Source organism: Hypanus sabinus, chromosome 25 (assembly GCF_030144855.1).
Source record: "Hypanus sabinus isolate sHypSab1 chromosome 25, sHypSab1.hap1, whole genome shotgun sequence".
NCBI classification, from domain to species: Eukaryota; Metazoa; Chordata; class Chondrichthyes; order Myliobatiformes; family Dasyatidae; genus Hypanus; species Hypanus sabinus.
This window is the reverse complement of record NC_082730.1, coordinates 33,957,566-33,979,481: the sequence shown is the minus strand read 5'-3', so window position 1 is coordinate 33,979,481 and position 21,916 is coordinate 33,957,566. Positions and strand designations below refer to the sequence as shown.

General features: G+C 40.2%; 1 protein-coding gene across 1 annotated transcript in view; it reads left to right on the top strand.

Moving 5' to 3' along the window:
• Window positions 1–812: 812 nt before the first annotated feature.
• Window positions 813–21,916, top strand: part of LOC132381151 (mitogen-activated protein kinase 12-like) — a 78,357-nt gene continuing 57,253 nt past the window's right edge. The window contains exons 1-2 of the mRNA XM_059950428.1: window positions 813–1,093; window positions 1,268–1,397. Of these exons, the coding sequence (XP_059806411.1) occupies window positions 993–1,093; window positions 1,268–1,397 (231 nt within the window). The 5' untranslated portion in view covers window positions 813–992. The remainder of the gene's footprint in view (window positions 1,094–1,267; window positions 1,398–21,916) is intronic.

Here is a 21,916-nt window from a genome sequence, read left to right as displayed (position 1 = left end):
TATGGGACAAGCTTCAGCTATCAGTCTTTAACAAAATTTGGCCAAGAGTTTTGTTTGAGGAAGTGTATTGCACTCAGATGTCATCAATGTAAATGTTACCTGTGGTTATTACATCTTCTATTTTGAAACCATATTTGGATTGTTATCTTAACTTCTTTTCCATTATAATCAGAAATTAAACGTATTGTTTCTTCCTGGTTGGCACGTTCATAGGAAGCCTGAGCAAAATAAACGTCATATAGACTACTTGGGATATATCTCCATTTTACTATTCAAGATCAGCTTGATACTTCCACTGGTTGCCAATTAGACCTTTAAAATGTGGTTGCGAAATTAACATTATTCTTAGGCAGCCCCCTTGGGGTCCTATATAACTTTGTCTCCCCCCCCCCATTGTCTCATACACATCTAGATTAAACACGATCTGCCGTTTTTCTGCCCGTGTGTCACACCCAAGCCCCTCACAGCTAGAGGTAGTGGATGAATGGACTAGGTCCTGACAGGAAGCAAGGTGGGAGAAGTTGGGTGGCCATGGGTTTGCGTTGGGTTCTGGTGGCTAATATGTCCTCTGGGATAGAGACAGAGATGTCATGATCGAGTTAGTGGTGGACAGTGAGAGAGGACTGAAACTTCGCAGGAAAAATTATGTAATACTTGAGTTCTGTAAACAGAAAGTACGTCATTGATTCCCAGTTACTGTATATGTAACTGACTAATCATTTCCTTTGCTAGTTTTGGATATTGCTTTATCTTATAACCCGTCTGGCCAAGTCAGCTTTGTGGAAACGAGCTCTTTTAAATATTTGTACCTTGTGACTGAAAACACACCCACTACCTGGGGCGGTTCACATCTTCGAAGATAGGAAGTAAGAATCTAATTTCCTTATTACCTCAAAAGCTTTTATTTATCCCTGACAATTTTGCTGAAGGAGGTGGGGAGAATCGGAAATACTTTGCATCTGAAGTCTTTCGCAGCTTGAAAACTTAACAGGATGAGTGCCGTCAGGTATAACATCGAGAACACCCTGTGGGAAGTCCGGGAGCGATACGTAAACGTTACTCACATCGGTTCTGGAGCCTACGGGACGGTGTGGTGAGTGTTAACAGAGGACAGTGTGGGTGAAGCGCATGTACTGTAAATATCTGGTTGCACACCATGTTCAATGCAGAAGAGAATCGTTTTCTGCTGCAATGAATAAAACTCTCGGGTTTCAAACAAAGGTTGGAATTTAAATAATGTGGTTTTATTTGCATGTTGCTTCAACAGCTCCGCAATTGACAGACGCACGGGACGCAAGGTCGCAATTAAGAAGCTGCATCGCCCATTTCAGAGTGAAACGTTCGCCAAACGAGCTTATAGAGAGCTGAAACTTCTGAAACACATGAAGCACGAAAATGTAAGTTGTGGCAGAGACCACAACCTGAGCGCAGCTCCAGCAGGGCTTCCATCTTTTCGGCCTTATTAAATAAAATGAAAAGTTACGAAAGAACATTGAATAGTGTTGCAAATCTCAGTTGAAAATCAGGGGGAAAAAATCCAGATTGTTTGAGCTCTTTAAGTTCTGAGAATTGATTGAGGCAGTCAGTAGATATAAGGTAAACCAAGTCGATTTATTGATTCTTTACATTCAGCACTTGTCTCATTGTCTGCCCAGACTAGAAAAGTATCACATGGCGTCGTTTTGGGGATTTGTTTGGGCAATGTGAAGTGGCGGTGGGGCTGAGGAGATATCTTTGAGTGCCCCATGTTTGTTTGCGGAGATTGCAAGTTCATTGCTCAAATACTGGGGGAGTATTGAGTTCTCAGCGTTCCCTGCAGCAGTTTGTGACTAGATGTCCAAAGTTAGCCAAATAAATATGTCAGCTGGAACTAAACTTGTATTCAAATAGTGAACCTGAGCCAGTCAGTCTCCTTTACTGAAACAATGTCAGTGGAGCAGAAAACATCAGGAGATCCTGGCACAAACTACACGTGAAGCTTCATTGAGCTCTGCAGTGTTAGCAAATATCCTCTTCTACTCTGTAGGGTGCTTTTGGCTTCTCATGTGGAAATAATCCTGTATTGTAGGCAATCCAGTTTGGAGTTCAGCCTAGTACAGCTCACTAGTTCAGAGGGAGAAAGTGAAGATATTTAGAACTGTCCACATCTAACACAATTTCATTGTTCAGATATGCCTGGTTTAAGTTCTCATTAATTTCACAAATACAGGATTCTTTACATTCCTCACCAGTTCCACACAATAGATTAATAAATGCTCCAAGGATTCAATCAGAAATAGACCTTCGGTTTCTGCCTACCAATTGTTTCCTTCCATAAATGGGTTTTCTCTGTGCTCACATATCTTAGACAAAGAACCAAATAAATCCTAAGACACGGGAGCAGAAGTAGACCATTAGGCTCATTGAGTCTGCTCTACTATTCCATCATAGCTGATTTATTATCCCTCTGAACCCCAGTTTCCTGCCTTCTCCCTGTCACCATTGATGCATTTACTTAACAAGCACCTTTCAACCTCCAGTTTAAATAGACCCAATGACTTGGCCTCCACAGCTGTCTGGCAGTGAATTCCACAGAATCTACACCCTAAAGAAATTCCTCCTCATCTCAGTTCTAAGGGGCATCCTTATATTCTTAGGCTGTGCCCTCTGGTCCTAGACTCCCCCACTACAGGAGACATCCTCTCCAAGTTCACTCTATCCAGGCCTTTCAATATTTGATTGGTTTTAATGCTCACTCAGTCTTCTAAACTTCAGCGACTACAGGCCCAGGGTCATCAAACACTCCTCATGTTAACCCTTTATTACCTAGAAAAATTTTATAATTTAAGCATTTTAAGTACAGCACATTACTGTTTGTTGATCCATATCTGTAAGTATATTTTTGATAAAATTCTCCTGTTAAATTTTATGGGCCAGATTATACCCAACCCCTACCTTGAGCCCACCCCATTCTCTCCACCTGCTACTGCCCTAGTATTACTGTCGCAGCAGTACTACCTTGCAGTTCACAGTGAATTTGAGCAACAATCAGCTGGAGGAATGAAGCAGATACAGTAGCATCTGTGGGAGGGATAGAATTGTCAGTGGTCTGTGCAAAGCCCCACATCAGGACCACACACTTTTCCTCTCACAGGCGCTCTTTGCATATTGTAGTTTGCCATTGATTCTCCACTGACATGCCAACCAGTCGCCATCATCATGGACATCCTGATGTGTTGATTGAAAAGAAACTTCATATTGGTTTCCATTCTGGCTCCCCTCTTACCCCTTCACCTGCTTGTCACTTTCTTCTGGTACCCCTCCTCCTTCCCTTTCTCCCATGGTCCACTCTTCTGTCCTATCAGACTCCTCCTTCAGACCTTGACCTTTCACCTCTGTTTCTCACTTGACCCCACCTCCCCCACCCATAACCTTCCACCTCACTTGGCTTCACTTGTCACCTTCCAGCTTGCACTCCTACCTCTCCCGCTACTTTCTTACTCCGGCTTCTTCCCCTTCCTTTCCAGTCCTGATGAATGGTCCCAACCCAGAAAATTGACTGTTTATTCATTTTCATAGATGCTGCCTGACCTCCAGCATTTTGTGTGTGTTATTCTGGATTTCTGGCATCTACAGAACCTCTTGTGTCTTCATCTTGATTTACTTTCTATATCAGTCTGAAATTATGTATGTTTGGAATTTTTCTTGATTATGATCATTATACTAAAGATCATTATTCTAAAAGCTGCATCAGAGTTTGTGAGGTTTGTTTCAAACAATATTGACTCAATCATAAGCTCAAAAGGACTTGTCATAGAGGAAGCGGAAACTATTTCACTGCATGAGGCTGAAGATCAGACTTGGGCTCATTATGTGTTGATTCTGACACACATTCTTCCTCAGTTTCCCAAGCTGGGAAAATTTCCTGTACGACTGTAGGTTAGATCTTGTACCAGAAAGTCAATGGGAAGAAGTGAGTACCACAGAACAGCATGTAGATGGCATGATTTAATTCAGATCACTTCAATGTGCTTACTTTTTGTGTGTATGCACCTGTTTTAGTGTCTTAGTTCTTGAAAGTAAATTTTCAGAGTCAGGTTTATTATCAGTGACATGTTTTGAAATGTGTTGTTCTGTGGCAGCAGTCCAGTGCAATGCATAAAAATTACTGTCACAATAAGAAATAAAAAGGGAAAAAAAGAATAAAATAGTGAGGTCCATGGTTCAGGTTCAGTTCAGAAATCTGTTGGCGGAGGGGAAGAAATCCTTCCTAAAATATTAAGTGTGCGTCTTTAGGCTCTTGTAACTCATCCTTGATGGTTGTTGTGAGAAGAAGGCATATCCTGTATGGTGAGGGCCCTTGACGATGGATGCCATTGCCTTTATCTTTGAAGTTTGAGAATTTGATGTCTTTAAAGATAAGTGCTGCTTTCTTGAGGTACATCCTTTTGAATAGGCCCTCGATGGTGGGGAGGCTAGGGCTTATGATGGAGTTGGCTGAGTCTCATCACCTTCTCTAGCCTTTTTGATCCTGTGCATCGGAGCCCCCGTATCAGGCTGTGAAGCAACCAGTCAGAATGCTCTCCTTGGGTCATTTTACAGATGGCTTCTGTAGAAATTTGCCGGAGCCTTTGGTGACATACCAAATCTCCGCAAACTCCCACTAGCTGGCCCAGGATAGATCTTCTGAGAAAAACTCATGGGGAAAAAAAAGCCATCATTTTTCTTCCTGTCAAAAGTGTTGGACAGTTTGATTGTTCTGTATGTGGTGTTTTCCCACATGTAGTAATTAAATAACAACTTTGACAGCCAGCAACTTGAAGCAGTGTCGTAGCTGTCTAAGCTATCCACGGGACAGGAGGGGTCTCTGTGTTACACAGAATCTCTCTGATCAGCTGGCCTCCCAGTGGAAGACTCCATCCAGAAGCGTGCTACTCAGGTGACCAGTAAGACTCCACCCCAACTAACATTCACAGACTCATTTGTGTGGTCTATCATGAATGGATTCCAGCAGACCCGGTAAGGATATACATTATGTATCTCAGCATCACTAATAGAGTCGGTATTATTCGCTGGTATACCATTCCTATCAAAAGTTGCAGTTATAAATGTTCTTTTGGTATTTTGATCTTTAATCTGCAAATTAATTTTCAAGTCCATTTCTTCAATTATTAACTATGACTATAGAGCCTGTCACTTTTTTCCAAGCTTTTATTTTGCAACTGAAATTATACAAAATATAATTCCTTAATTATTGGAAAATTCAAAAGCAGTGAATTGCATAAATGTTCCTGTGGATTGTAGCAAGTACTGGACGGTTGTGAAGCAAAATTGGGAAGTGAGTTCTAGTTGTGGATTTCACTTCCTGCCAATTGGAAATAAGTTAAAAATGGGTCATAAACTCAATATGAAGATTAATGTTTTCTTTCACTCCCCAAATTGCCTAGTGTTAGAAACTGGACCCACTGGGAGTTATTTGTGTGAGGTTATGTCTTTTAACTACCTGCATGATTGTAAAAGTTGCAAATGATGTCTGAGTTGATATTATAATCAAATGCTGAGAATCAAATACCCCAACTTCTGGCAAACACTGAGTAAAAGAGACAGCTGGAGTAAGTACTTTTAAATTCATTTTGATGTGCAACGAAGCATTCAAGTGGCAAGAAGCAGAGTGCCAACCTCTTATTCACAGTGAAAGATCTGTGCTCTACATTTTATGTTTAGAAACAACAGTCTCTGATCACCCAGTAGCCTCCTCTATTTTCCACACACTTTGCCAAGCTCCTTATTTAGCATCTTACATAAACTCCATTTCAGTACTCTTGGGCATGTGTTTAAACATGAAGGCAGAAAGAGAGTTATCAGTGAGACAATGCTGTTGTATGGGCCCAGTGTCCCTTTGTACTTCAAGTATGATAAGACTGCTGTGAAGTGACTTGTGGCCAAATAATTGTATCTCTGTGGCACACCAAAATTCCACACGGACAACAATTCATTCCAATTCTTTCCGTTTTGTAACCCACACTACTTCATTTAGTGCCATTCTTTGGATTTTGCAATTTTCTCACTATCTCTCAGGCACTTTGTCAGACTACTGAAAATCCATCAATAAACAACATTCTTGCTTTTCTTTTCCCAGAAAGTGTTGTTAATTATGTGATTGTGTGTCTTTTTTAACAAATCCACATTATTGCCAATTAATTTGTCTTTTTAGAATTTTGACTTTTTCTATTACAGATTATGAAGTTTGAAAGCTTACATATGATTTCTATGTTATCATTTCCCTTTCATAACTATAACACTTGCTGCCACCCAGTTCTTTGGCATAATTCCTATTTCCAAAGACTTATGTAGCTTTTTCTACTTTAATCTGTTTTAAATATTTAAATATTCATATCTTTATATTGTGTGCTTTTCTTCCATATTATACCAAATTCTTCTCTCATCCCTGTTTCCTATGAGGTAATTTATTAAGCATTTGAAGACTTTTCTGGTATAAGATAGTTCCTTTCTACCCTGAGGATTGTTCCTATTAGTAATGTATTTTAAAAATCTGATTCAGGATTGTTTAATGTCTTTCTTTTCTTTTTAAATCTTTTTATTAATTTTTAAACAAACATAAATGAAACATGAATACAAAGTGTTTGAGAGTACATAATTGATAGTTTAAGTAGACATTCAAATATATAATAATAAATATATATAGCCTCCCAAACTCATAGTATTTATGAACAAAAGAAACAAAAAGGAAAAAAAAAACCAAAAAAAGAGAAGAAAAAAAAGCACTAACCAACATGGGCCGTTGCATAATGTTAAATACATACAGTAGTGCCAATAACTCCGAACCTCCATCCAAATAATTAAGGATAATAAAAGTAAGGTTTAGGAAAAGACAATTTAACTCATATGAAAATGTTGAATAAATGGTCTCCAAGTTTCTTCAAGTTTAACTGAAGGATCAAAAACAACGCCTAATTTTTTCTAAGCTCAAACAAGAGATAGTTTGAGAAAACCACTGACATATAGTTGGAGGATTAATTTCTTTCCAATTCAATAAAATAGATCTTCTAGCCATTAATGTAACAAATGTAATCATTCGTCAAGATGAAGAGGATAAACAACTATTATCCACCATTGGTAAACCAAAAATTGCAGTAAAAGGATGCGGTTGGAAATTAATATTCAGAACTCTTGAAATAATACTGAAAATATCTTTCCAGTAATTTTGTAAACAAGGGCAAGACCAAAACATATGGGTCAATGAGGCAACATCAGAATGACATCTGTCACAGGTTGGATTAACATGAGAATAAAATCGAGCAAGTTTATCCTTAGACATATGAGCTCTATGTACAACCTTAAATTGTATTAGAGCATGTTTAGCACAAATAGAGGAGGAATTGACTAATAGTAAAATTTTCTCCCAGTGCTCAGTGGATATAAGACAATGAAGTTCTTCGTCCCATTCCTTCTTAATTTTTTCTGATACATCTGGCTGTATTTTCATGATCATATTATAAATGACAGCTACTAAACCCTTTTGACAAGGATTCAGAGCTAAAATTCTTTCCGTAATGTCCAATGGACATAGTTTCGGAAAAGACTGTAACTCATTATACAAAAAATTTCTAACGTGCAAATATCTAAAAAGATGGGTTTTAGGTAAATTATATTTATTAGATAGCTGTTCAAAGGACATAACGCTATCATCCAAAAACAAATCACGAAAACATGTTATACCTTTTGTTTTCCATAAAAGAAAAGTTTGATCCATAAAAGAGGGCCGAAAGAAATAGTTAGATATTATAGGGCATGATAAAATAAACTTATTCAAACCAAAAAATTTACGAAATTGAAACCAAATTCACAATGTGTATTTGACTATAGGATTAGTTATTTAGATAAAGAAAAAGGAAGTGAAAATCCTAAGATTGAAAACAATGAAAAGTCTTGTACAGATTTACATTCCAAATTTACCCATTGTGGGCAAGCAGCTGTAATCAATTCTTGTGTCCAAAATATTAAATATCGTATATTAACTGCCCAATAGTAAAATCTCAAGTTTGGCAAAGCCAAACCACCCTCCTCCTTAGGCTTCTGTAAATATTTTTTGCCTAGTCTAGGATTTTTATTCTGCCACAGATAAGATACTTTGAAGTCAATAATATCAAAAAAAGATTTAGGAATAAAAATTGGTAATGCTTGAAATAAATATAAGAATTTGGGTAATACCATCATCTTAATAGCATTAATTCTACCAACCAATGACAAAGATAGTGGAGACCACCTGATAGCAAGTTGCTTAATCTGGTCAATTAAGGGTAAAAAGTTAGCTTTAAATAAATCTTTTTGTTTTTTTAGTAATTTTAATACCTAAATAAGTAAAATTATCTGTAACAATTTAACATTTAACATTTAAATGGTAAATGTTTATAAATTGGAACTTGCATATTTAATGGAAATAATTCACTCTTATTAAAATTCAATTTATAACCAGAAGAGTTACTAAACTGAGCAAGCAAGGACGAAATAACAGGAATAGATCTTTCAGGGTCAGATATGTATAGTAACAAATCATCAGCATATAATGATAACTTATACGTCCCCTCCCACGAGTAATACCCAAAATATTAGGTGATTCACGAATGGTTATAGCCAAAGGTTCTAAAGCGATGTCAAATAGTAAAAGACTTAAAGGACAACCTTGCCTTGTACCACGGAATAACTGAAAAAAAGGAGATCTTTGATTATTGGTAAAAACCGAAGCCAAGGGTTTATGATATATTAATTTAATCCATGATATAAATTTTGAATTAAAATTAAAACTGATTAAAAATTGATTTGATAGGATTGAGGCAGGAAATATGTTCCAGATGTTGGGAGAGTCCAGTACCAGAGGGCATGGATTGAGAATAAGAGGTCAGTTATTTAAAACAGAGTTGAGGAAGAGCTTCTTCTCCCAGAGAGTTGTGCAGGTGTGGAATGCACTACCTCGGAAGACGGTGGAGGCCAATTCTCTGGATACTTTCAAGAAGGAGCTAGATAGATATCTGATGGATAGGGGAATCAAGGGATATGGGGACAAGGCAGGGACTGGGTATTGATAGTGAATGATCAGCCATGATCTCAGAATGGCGGTGCAGACTCGAGGGGCCGAATGGTCTACTTCTGCACCTATTGTCTGTTGTCTATTAAAACGCTGCAATGTATTAAATAAATATGGCCATTCAACTCTATCAAATGCTTTTTCAGCATCTAAAGAAATGACACATTCTGGTATTTTGGGTGAAGGAGTATAAATAATATTAATTCATTTTCTAATGTTAAAAGATGAATAGCAATTTTTAATAAATCCAGTCTGATCTTCAGAAATGATTTGAGGTAATATATTTTCTAACCTAGTAGCCAAAATTTTACTAAAAATCTTAAAATCCATATTCAGCAAGGATATAGGCCGATAGGTTGCACATTCAATAAGGTCTTTATCTTTTTTAAGAATTAAAGAAATAGAAGCTTCATAAAAAGATTGTGGCAATTTGCCTATAATTAACGCATCTTTAAAAATTTTAAAAAGCCAAGGAGGAAGTATAGAGGAAAAAGATTTTAAAAATTCTGTAGAATAACCATCTGGACCAGAAGCTTTACTGGAATTCATTGAAAAAATAGCCTTTTTTATTTCAGTTTCCGTGATAGGTGTATCTAAGAATCAGAATCAGACTTTAATCGCCAAGTACCTGTGCACATACAAGGAATTTACTTCCGGCGGATGTTGTCTCTCTGCTCATAACAGATGATAAATATAAATGAAAATATAGATTATACATACAAGTAGTGCAATCCAAGTAATAGTTAGCCAACAGTTAACCGGCAGTTAACTGTTCAGCAAAGTGACCGCAATAGGGAAAAAACTTCTCCAGTGCCTATTAGTCTTAGTCTGGAGGGATCTGAAGCGCCTACCAGACGGAAGCAGTTCAAACAGTCCGTGCGCAGGATGGGAGGAGTCCTTTATGATGTTCCCCGGCCTCTTCTTCAACCTGGAAGAGTACAGGTCCACAATAGCGCTCCAATGATGCGCTCGGCAGTCCTCACTGTGCGCTGTAGTCTGGTTCTATCCTGCTTGGTGGCGGCTCCAAACCACACAGTAATGGAGGTGCACAGGACAGACTCAATGACTGCAGCATAGAACTGCAGCAGCAATCCTACAATGGAACACTATCCTTTACTGTTAATTTTGGAATATTCAATTTCCTTAAAAATTCATTTATTATAGAAGAATCCTCAGCAAATTCTGATTGATATAAGGAATTATAAAAATCTTGAAAGGCTTTATTTATCTCTTTATGGTCGATCGTCAAAGTGCCATCTTGTTTACGAATCCTAGTAATCTGTCGTTTAGCCGAAGCAGTTTTCAATTGATTAGCCAATAATTTACCAGACTTATCTCCATATACATAAAACTGGGTTCTAGATTTAAATAACTGATTTTCAATCGAAGAGGATAATAACAAACTATGCTCCATTTGAAGTTCCACTCTTTCTTTATAGAGTTCTTTGCTGGGGGTCACTGAATAAATCTTATCAATTGCTTTGATTTTATCAACCAATGTTAATATTTTAGAATTAGTTCGTTTCCTAACTCCAGCCGAGTATGAAATAATCTGTCCACGAATAAATGCTTTAAAAGTGTCCCATAAAATTCCACTAGAGATCTCTGCTGTAGAATTTGTTGAGAAAAACAAATCAATTTGTTGTTTGATAAAATTGACAAAGTCTACCTGCAATAAAATGGAGTTGAACCTCCAAAATTTAGCATTAATAGATGAATTCATTATCTTAATAGATAACTTCAAAGGTGCATGATCAGAAATGGTAATAGAGTCATATTTACAATCGATAACATCTGTAAGTAAACGGTGATCAATGAAAAAGTAATCAATTCTTGAATAATTGTGATAAACATGAGAAAAGTATGAAAACTCTTTGTCATTGGGGTGTAAAAAACGCCAAATTTCGAAAATTGCTGAATCAGTCATAAAGGAGTTGATAAGAGAGGCCGATTTATTCGGAAGAACTTGGGTGGGCTTGGATCTATCCATCGAAGGGTTTAAACAACAGTTGTTTAATATCATTTCCAGTATACAAGTGTGCTTACTTGCTTACTTCCTGTTATACCTGCTGGCATTTAGGGCAGCAATGAAAGTCCTCCGTTTCTGTCTGTCCTTGGCCATCTTCATACTGTCGCACACAGATGCAGAAGGACTCTTCATTGTTGTTTCTGTAACAGTTTTGTTTGACCAGTCAGGGTTATTAGTCCTGAGCTGAACCCACAAACCAGGAGGACCAGTTACGACTCTTAGTCTGGCTTCTACACTTTGACCTGTTTGGCATGGGTGATTCTACCAAGAGCCAAAGCACAAAGCCCTGACTGCAGCCAGCATAGCTCTCCAGGGTCATTGAGGCACGCAAGCCTCCAAACCATGTAGAGGTTGCGGTCCTCTTGCAGGAGTACACAACTGTAAAGGGGGACAAAATAACGGTTACTCTGGATCTGATGCACCACAAAAAAGTACACAATAAGCTGACAAAATAGCTTACATGCATTGTTTGTCCCTAAATGATGCTAGGTACAGGAGTGTTGGTACATAAAGAGACTGGCAGGAAAACTATAAAGTAGTGGTTGTGGGTGGTGGGGTTGGTTAGTAGGTGGAGGTGTTGATCAGCCTCACTGCTTGGGGAAAGTAACTGTTTTTGAGTTTGGTGGTCCTAGTATGAATACTAAATAGCCTCCTCCCTGATGGGAGTGGGGCAAACAGTCTGTGGGATCCTTCATGACACTACTGGCCATTTTCCAGCACCTTTCTGTATATATGTCCTAAACAGTGGGTAGGCTGGTGCTGGTGATGCAATTGATAGTTTTGACTATCCGTTGTAGAGCCTTCCTGTCAGCTGCAGTATAGTTTCTGTAACATGCAATGGTGCAGCATGTTAGGGATGACCTCTACTTCCTTAATATGCTGATCTCAGTTAATATGAAAAATACTTAAGAAAAATACATGACTAAGAGAGCCACTCCATTAGCAATGTGATCTTATCCGCCTAGCTCCCATCTTCAACACATGTTTAGACCTGCTGTTTGTGGCTCTCGGTATACATCCAAATACAGTTTCTATGTAATGTAACTCTGAATCTTTCAGGCTGTGAATCCAGAGTTTCAATGTTCCGGCTGAAAACATTTTTTTCCTCATTTCTCCTTTAATAATTCTACCAGTTGCTTTCATTCAATGCTCTCTTCTGCTAAGAGTTAATCGTTTCTTCCTATTTATTCTATCCAGGACCTTCTTGGTATTTAATGTTGCAGATCCTTGGTCTTCTCTAATACAACAAAATTAACCTTAACTTACCCATTTTATCCGCATGAATACAACTGTCCAGTTCTGGTAAATTTCCTGTCAGGTCCCTCTGTGCCTTCTTCACAGTCATATCTTTCTCATTATGTGGTGATCTGAACTGTACACAATACTCTTGCAGAGGGGCTTAACTTGTATTTAGCATAATGTCTTTGACTTTTCTATTCTATGCATTGACAAACAGGAAAGCAACTCGTTTATGCCCTTTTAACAATTTTAACTTTTTCTCAATATCTTTAATGACCTGAAAACTTCCATTCTTCACCTCCTGTATCCTCCCAGTATCTTTCCTTGCCTCGTTGACCACCCAAATATATTAGCTCACACAGTTCAAAGTAAATTTATTATCAAGGTACACATACATCAACATGTATTACCCTGAGTTTCACTTTCTTGTGGGTATTCTCAGTAGATACAAAGAAATACAATGGAATCAAAGAAAATCTGCTCCTGATAGAGATGGACAAACAACTAATGTGCAAAAGACAACAAAAAAGGAAATAATAATAAAAAATAAATAAGCAATAAATATCAAGAATGCAAGTTGTAGAGTCCTTGATAGTGAGTTCATAGATTGTGGATTTAGTTCAGTGTTGGGGTGGGTGGTTATTCCCTCTGGTTCAAGCCTTATGGTTGAAGGGTAATAACTGTCCCTGATCCTGGAGGTATAGATTCTGAAGCTCCTGTACCACTTTCCTGAACAGTGAGAAGAGAACATGGCTTGGATGGTTTGGGTCCTTGATGATGGATGCTGCTTTCCCGAGACAGTCCTTCTTATAAATGTGCTCAGTGGCTGGTTGGGAGAGCTTTACCTGTGATGGACCAGGCTGCTTCCACTACTTTTTGTCTGTGTTTCTCTTCGAGGGCATTGGTGTTCCTATAGCAGACTGTGAATATATTTGTGAATACCAGGCCCAGACATAGTTTTCTGCCCGCCTGATCAGACTATCAATATCTTCCTACAGATTAAAGTTTCCTTATAGTTGTCATCACAGACCCAATTTTTGTATGATCTACTAACTTTATTATGCATCAGGCATACAAATCTATGTAATTAATAAATACAAGAGGAAGAAAGGGACTACTCACCATGTCCTGTCAGTAAAGCTGCATCAACCATTATCCTTTGTTACCTGCAGCTGAGCCAGTTTTGAAACTTTCCCTTAGATTCTGTGGGCTTTTACTTTTTTTAACCAATTTGGTCAGAAACAGAAGGGTTCTTTACAAAGTCTTGTTAAAATCCATGCAGATTACATCTAGCATACTGACCTCATTGATACTCCTTGTTAAAGTCAATCAAGCTGTCAGAAGTGATCTTTTCATAATAAATCTATGCTGAAAGTCCTTGATTAATTTATGTCTTTACACAAGCACATCTAATGTTTTTAGTGTCCCAGAGAACTGAATCCAATACCCAGTGCACCAATGAGGCTATTAAACTGGTTTATCTCTTCCCTTTTTAAACAATGGTACAGTAAGAGTAACAGTCCCCTGGTACCAGTCCTGTAGTCAATGATGATTAAACTATTGTATTCAGAGTCTCTGCAGTTGCTTTTTTCCCCTGATTTCTTATGAACCTTTTTAATAACTTTCTGATTTCCATCAGTACGTACTAATATAATTTTGATCTACATGACCCTAAATTACTGTGCCTCTAACTCATTTCAAGCTCAAAGTTCTGTGTTCCTTCAGCTTTGCTTTGCTCACATTCTGATTGAATGTGTTTCTCCCCTTTGGTGGTACATGTACTCTGGTGGTTTTAACGTTGGTGTGGATGCGCGAGAGGGAGGAAAAGGGCTTGTTATTGTTTTGTTGCTTGTGTTCGGTGTTACTCTGGAGAGCACTGTGGGTACGCTAACCACCCGGGATAGTTTGGCAACACTTGCGGGCTGTCCCCGCTGTGTTGGCTTTAATGCAAACGATGCATTTCACTGTGTGTTTCAATGTACTTAAGTTCATCACCCCAACGAGGGAATAGGCCACTGAGAGCAGCTCATCAGAGTTCCCATCCTGGGCCAGTCCTTCAAACTCTCCCCAGCTGTAGCCCATCGAAGATCCCTCCTGCCCCAGGAATGAGCCCTCTAGAGCTTCCATGGGTTTTTCTGTTGCACTGTGCTCTTCTGGGATGGGCTAATCCCATGCCCGACCCTCCTGCTCTCTCAGCCGGGCTTGGGACAGTCCATGGCCGAGTTATGTTTCGATGTACTTGTGATAAATAAATCTCTATGCAAGCAAGTGATTTAAGTGAATGTGATTCAGTTGGTAGAAGCAGACCCATGTCTGCTGTGGATCAATCGGTTACTCATAGCTGCTGAGTTACATAATGGGAAGGAATGATACGTTGCTGTAAACACAAGTCGCTAATGGTTCTGCAGTAGCGACCAAGTATTTAGGGAACTGTAGGTTGGCATTTGTCAGTCTGATACTGTCGTCTGCAGCACAAGGCACATATTCATGGAAATTGCTCCCCTCTAGAGTAAAGAGGTTGCTCCCAGGAAAACGTCTGCTCTGTTAATGCATTTTAAAAAATAAGTCTTATTTGTGAACCTGCAACTTCCAACAGTTCCCTCCCTGCCCTTCAAGGATCTGCAGTTTTTCAGGTACTGACATGTCAAACCCAGTAGTGCTGATTGAGATTGTTGTTTACGAAAGGAGAACTCCATGGGCGGATCAGTAGAAACTGCAATGCACCCAACTGCTGAGGCAATGTAAGTGCCGTGGGCCAACCAATCTTTCATTGCTGCCCTAACTTCAGTAGCTCTAAACAAGGCATTGTTCCCAGAACCTGTGCAGACGTGTCTATGGCTTGGCCAACTTTACCTGCAGCCAGCTTAATCAAGGCAGTGGATGGCGGTTTTATTGGGGGCTGAGGATCATCAGAGGCAGCATTCAGTTGGGCGGAAGTTGGGATCTCGAGCAGGGGGATATTGTGTTGTGCTTGTGGGGACAGAAGGAGGGTTATCATCTCTGGCAGAGTGTATTAGGTTAGGGGCTGGGAGATCAGCTGGGGGAGGATAGGAAAGTGCAGGAAGCAGCTTTTCAGAGGTGGTTGTGTGATTATCACAGAGACAGCCTTGAGAGAAAGGGATTTTGTAGAGAGGAGAGGGGTCAAGGATGTAAACCTTCCTGACTGGCCTTCAGGGAAGAAGATAACCTGTTAGTCCGTGAAGTCCATATCCTCAAGAGTGCCACAGGAACTTATGAGATTTCTTATAATATTGCATCAGGTTAAGAAGGGTCTCTTTTGACAGAAGATGGCTGGTTGAGTCCTGTTACTTGACCCAAACCATGAAACCTGACTATGAGATTGAGTGGTTTGGAATGCACAGTAGGTCTATGTCCTTCGACTGAGGCCAAGCAGAGCCAGCGGCCACCAGTTCTGTAGAAATAAATGTAGTAGTGATGAAAAGTTGGTGATTTGCTTTTAAAAGTCGGATATATAGGGTTCACTTATTTTGGGTCAAGTGCATATTTGTTGTGCTCACGGGCCAGGATTGGTTCAGGTTGGTTGTTTAGTCATTAGAGCTGACCTCTTATGCTTGGTCAAATTCTTCATGTCACCCAAAGAAGAATAGAAGATCTTGAGGTATATTTGATATTGAAGCTTGCGATTCATTGTAATAGAGCAGGCTTAGCATAAACAGGTAACCAGGAAAGATTTTTAAAAAACGCTTCCATAGTAATTTCTCTTCTCTCCCTCCTTCTCTTTTAATTGTCCATTCTGGTTACCCTCTCATCCCTTCTCTTCACTTGCCCATCACCTCCCGTTGGCCTTGCTCTTCACCATTCTTCCATGGTCCACTGCCCTCTCTAATTTGATTCCTACTTCTTCAGCCCTTCCTTTTTCCACCTATCACCTCATTGAACATGGTTGCCATAAAAATATTTAATTTAAACTTACTGTTAGATAATTAGAATTCTACAGTAAATCAAGAAGCACACTGTGTACTGTGTACACTGTCCTTTGCTCTTGTCATTTAACAGTTAACAGCATCAGTGATTTCAATCAGACAACTGATACTGCTGGGCACTATTGGGTTTAATTACCAAGGGTGATAAATCTACCATGTGTAAGTGCACTGTGAGAAAAAGGCTATTAACTTTCCATATCCTTCAAGTATGCTTTATCTTTTTGGTTCATGTCAAAAATTTAGATCAGTGAATTTTGTGGTATATAAGCATTACTTGTATACCTCTGCTGTTCCTGCAATGTCACTGGGCACATGATATTCACTGTTTTGACTTTGAGAGATGAAAATTACTGATGTGAAAGAATTATGACAGGAATAATAATACAATGAAATTACTTAAGACTTTAAAAACAGTTTATGGCTCCTTGCCACTGCTTGTACTCCTTCAACACACCCCCCACACCTTATTCTGGCTTCTTTCTTCTTTCTTTCCAGTCATGATGAAGAGATTTAGCCCAAAACGTCAACTGTTTGTTACTCATTGATACTGCCTGGCCTGCAGATGTCCTCCAGCATTATGTGTGTGTTGCTCTAGATTTACAGTACGCGTGGAATCTCTTGTGTTTGCATTTTCGTTTGGTTCCTTCATATAATAGTTTTATCTCTATTAGAACTGGACCTGTTCAGTGTTATCACATTACTTATTAGAGACTTAACAGTATATGGGCCCAACATGGTGCTATAATATACCCTATCCTCGTTATATGTGTCTTCAGACAATATGGGTTCACAGTTATGCGAGGAACCTATTTCTACCATCATCTCCTTGTATGCATCGAAAGCTCACAGTTTTGTGGGGAGCACTGCTTTCCCACCAATACAAGTCACGTGCACACACCTCACAGTCTCACTGTTGGGATGAGAAGCACAGCTTTCCCACCAATACAAGTCAGGTGCGCATGCCTCACAGTCTCACTCCCGCCAGTCTCGCATTGGTTTTGGCAAGGTGTGGATGTGTGATCTTGAGCTCTTAAACTTTTGTTGGTTTTACCTACAGTGCAGTGATTTTGTGCTTGAGATATTTAACTATGCCTCCTAAGTGTCCGATGTCATGTCCTGGGCCATCAGCTGAGTGGTAGAGAACCACTTTAACACTTGAAAAAGTTGGAAATTATAAACAGCGCAGCATCAGTTGAAGGTAACACAGCTCTGGGACACTACTGCCACTGTTGGTGAGTACTATACACCCTAGAATGTTAACTTTCTATGATTTATTACATTGAATTTTATCTTAACTTGTTGAACTATAATACGAATGTTACCTTGTGGTACTACTTTTGTGTCGTATTGGTATGAAAATGTGAATAAATTACAGATAAAACATATTTAGGAAGCCTTCTGGAATGCATCCCTATTTTCTCCATTTAAATAATTATTCACATTGTGCATTTTCACATTATGTGTCGACTGTGAGGAATGTATGCCTCACAAATAACAAGGATAGGGTGTATCTGTAACCTCAGAGCCTCAGATCTGTGATGTGTTCCTGGCCCTTACTAAAGAACAAGATGACAGACATTACTGCTGACGAAAGCTCATGGTATATTTGTGGAGATGGAAGAGAATTGCTGTGTGTTTTGTGAAAATTGTTTATCATTTTTGATGGAGTAGACAATACTGGTTAAAATTAAACAAGGCATTCTGAAGCCTGATCAAATCAGTTTGAAATGTTCTCCCTAGGGATTAACAGCATATGCAAAGTGCTATGTTTCCTGACACATGCAGCATGAGATTTTGGCTGCCCAAGTGCAGTAGAAGGGAACTGCTGAAGCAAGTGCGCTCCCTTAGAAGTATTTGGCAAAGACAAAGATAGTTCTGTTTTGATTGTTCCAGCTTCATCAGATTCCTTTCACTTCCAAAGACAAAAAGGACGGGCAGTTCTGACGATTCTGACAACACAATTTGAGAAGCAGTCATTTTCTTTCCCTCTCTTTGATGTACATCGCACCCAGGATTGAAATGGAAATGGTGTACATGCTTCCATCTGAAGTATGGCATCCCTTGCAAGTAAATCAAGTCTGTAATTGAATCTCTTTTGCCTTCTACCCTGTTGTGGACTCCCCCTTTTGTTCTCCCCACACTTTCTCTGCATCTTAAAGCTTGTTTGTCTGTAGCTATCCCCATTCTGATGACAGGCCATTGAGCTGAAACATTGTTTCTATCTCCATGGATACTCTCCGACTTGCTAAGCATTCCCTGCATCTTCTGTTTTTATTTTGGATCTCTATCAGCCATAGAATTTTATTTCAGCAAAAGCTATTTCTTAGGCAGTCTGTCTAGATTGAAGATCATTTAATGTCTTGTTCTCTGGTGGCTGATGAGGCCAATGTGGGACGGGATGCTTGATGTAGGGGGTGCCGGGTGGTTGTAATGGGAGGCATGCTTACACAAGGCTTCTGTGTGTTCCATTTGGATGGATTCTGGGTTCTCACTGGTGCCATGAATGGCACTTCTCCCTTTAAAGTGGTCATTAACTAGGGGTTTCTATGGGGATGTTACACTTCTTGCAAGGAGGCTTTGAGAACATTTTTAAATCTTCGCCTCTGTCCACCTGGTAATCCCCTGATAACAGCTCAGGGTAGAGACACAAGCAACTGCTGTTGTTGGAATCTGGAGCACATACAAAGTGCAGGAGGATCTTAGTGGATCAGTGGACGGTTGATGTTTTGGGTCCAGGTGAAGGATCTCGACTCAAAGTATCGACGGTACATTTCCCTCTGTAGATGCCATCTGACCTGCTGAGCTCTTCTGCTTTTTTTTTGTAGCTCAGAATAGCATCTGTTTTGGAAGACTGCTGAAGGCCTGTGAGTGATTTGTGCTGCTTATAGAAACCAGTTGAGTAGGGCCTCTGCTTTGGGAGATGACACTGACTTTGGATCACTTATCCTTCCCGGTCAGGGGTCCCCAACCTTTCTTATGCCATGCACCAATGCCATTAAGCAGGAGGCCTGTGGACCCCAGGTTGGGAACCCCTGTTCCCTGTTGACTTGGATGACTTTGTGGATAAACTGTTGGTGTTACCTCTTCTGTGTTTTGAGGTTCCTGATAAACTGTGTCTCGGAACAATGCTTAGAATATCATGAGGCTTCGTGCTGGGTTTGAGGATTTCATCTTCAGGCGCGCTTTGCCTTGGAGGCTGAAGGCTTGGCTGGCACATTGAGTGATTTAGTGAGTATTTGGAGCATCACCTCCGGGTACGTGCATACGCAGACACCATTCATGTCCGCAGCTCCATGCCTGAAGTTATGGTAATTTTCCTTGTGGGGTGGGAGGGACGTAGACTGAATAGCTGCCTGGTTGTCCTGCAGAATGGAGCCACCATAGCAGAGGACTGTGGCGAGGAGGTGAGGGGCAGCGCTGCGGTGAAGTTAATGGAGAAAAGTGCCTGTGCAATGTCTCAGCCTGGCTTAGCACCAGTCTTCACTGACGTTGGATCTAGTGTGGCTCCATGAGTCAGCTTGCGTACCATCACGAGTCAGGAGTTGTAGCAAATTTCTGTGGGCAGCTTTTTATTGACAGAGCAAAAACACCCACGTATAGTAGTTCACTGCGTTCCCTGCATTTCTCCTGGAAGTTGTGGCCAGTGAAAAAAATAATCACCAAATAATATGGGGAACAGCTCTTTGACCATTGGGAGGAGAGGTTTTAGGAGGACCCTGCTGATGTTGGTCGGGTCTTTGTGTTATGCAATCAGAGCTGGAAATTGTCATGATTATGGAATCTTGAGGCCTCTCAGAATGTCCTTCTCTTTCTTGGTACAGGGGGTGAAGTAAACCATGCTACTGCCGGCTTTTTGTAGATCATTTCAGTGTAGGCACGACCATCATGAGAAGGCTAAATGCTGGTAGTGCTTAGTACTACTACACGATTTCCATTTCAGGGTCAGTGTCCTACAGGCTGACTGCCATTTCGCTTCCCCACAAGGTCATCTACAATTCCTATTGTGGTGAGATTCTGCCCCCTTGTGTCAGCAGACATAAATGCCAATAGACAATGTGCAGACTCCTTACGGACAGTGGCAGGAATAGACTGTTGATCGGCGATCACTGGCACTGTAAGGCGATTGCGCGAACTGCTTTGCTATCATGCTGTCCTTGTGTTTGCTTCTGCCATGCTTGTTTTTCACAAGTTTGGCATCTTAAATTTATGCTGCACAGGCTAAACATAATAAAACAGAGTATTCAAATTTACTTTCAGGGTTAGCAAGAACCCTTGGTAAATCTCAAGTTGTGTTCTCTCAGCTCAGTGACCTGGGTTCAACTCCTGACCTCTGCTGTTTGCGTGGAATTTGCATTGACTGCCTGTAATCCTCTGCCTTTCCCGTGGGTCCTCCGGTTTCTTCCTATATCCCAAACACATGCAGATTGGATTAATTGGCCACTCTAAGTTGCTGCTCAAGTTTGCAGGTATGTGGTAGAGTTGTTATTAACATTCTTGAATTAAAACGGGATTAGTGTCAATGGGTGCTTGACGGCTGGCACAGACTAAGTGGGCCGAAAGGCCTGTTTCCATGCTGTAGGGTTCTATGAATATAAAAATGAACATGATAAAGTCTGCAGATGCTGGAAATCCAAAACGCTGGAGGAACTCAGCAGGCCAGGCAGCATCTATGGAAATGAATAGACAGATATTGTAAACTTTGCTTGAAGTTGTTGGCTCTCTTCTCCCTCGGTGACTCCAAGCATCTCATCAGTTGCTAGGAACTAACTCCTGTTTCGGTGTTCCTTTGTATTCCTTGCCTCTATCCTTCCCCTCACCTGTGAGCCTCACAGTCCCACCCTTCCAGCTTCCAGTCTTCTTCAAGGATTCCCAAATAGACCCCCACAAGTATTGCTCTTCCCAAGTATTCAGGCCCACGTTTCCTCTCAAACATTTATTATGTCTGCCCTTGCCTGACAGCATGTCTCAGGTGCATTTCCTATATGTCACCTCTTATCTCCCTGAAGATCTTTTATATTAAGAATAGTGAGGTGTAGATTCATCAGCTGGATGTTAATTGACATTGCCACATGGAGTCTTATTGAGCAATATTTCAACAGGAATCATTTCAAAAGTGCTATTTTTATTTTGCTTTATTTGTAGCTTTTTACTGAGTAATGACAGCCCTGTTCAAATGAGAGGCTAGCTCTGGTATGAATGGACTATAGATCCGGCTGCACTTTTAAGTAAACCTGCGTCCATCTGCATCATGGAAGGTCAGGTGACTTCTCAGCCCACCAATCACCTTGGATTCCTGTTGCTCCACTCCCTGTTTCCGCTTTATACTGGCCATCTTGCCTCCCAGTTCTCAGTCCTGCTGAGATGTCAGTAATTCCTTGATCCGCTGAGTTGCCCCAGCAGGTCGCTGCTCCACGTTTCAGCATCTGCAGGCCATTTTGCCTCCAGGTGATTTCTGTCTTTCAACATACAGCAGTGGACATCGGAGACCAGCTGAGTAGGGAGGGAGTGGCAAACAGATGGCCATTCTCTGCAGGTGGCCATCTGCTTTGATCTGTAAAGCTGGATTTCATGAGAATGGAACCTCATTCCTTTAGGTTCTGAATGGGGAGATTGAGATCC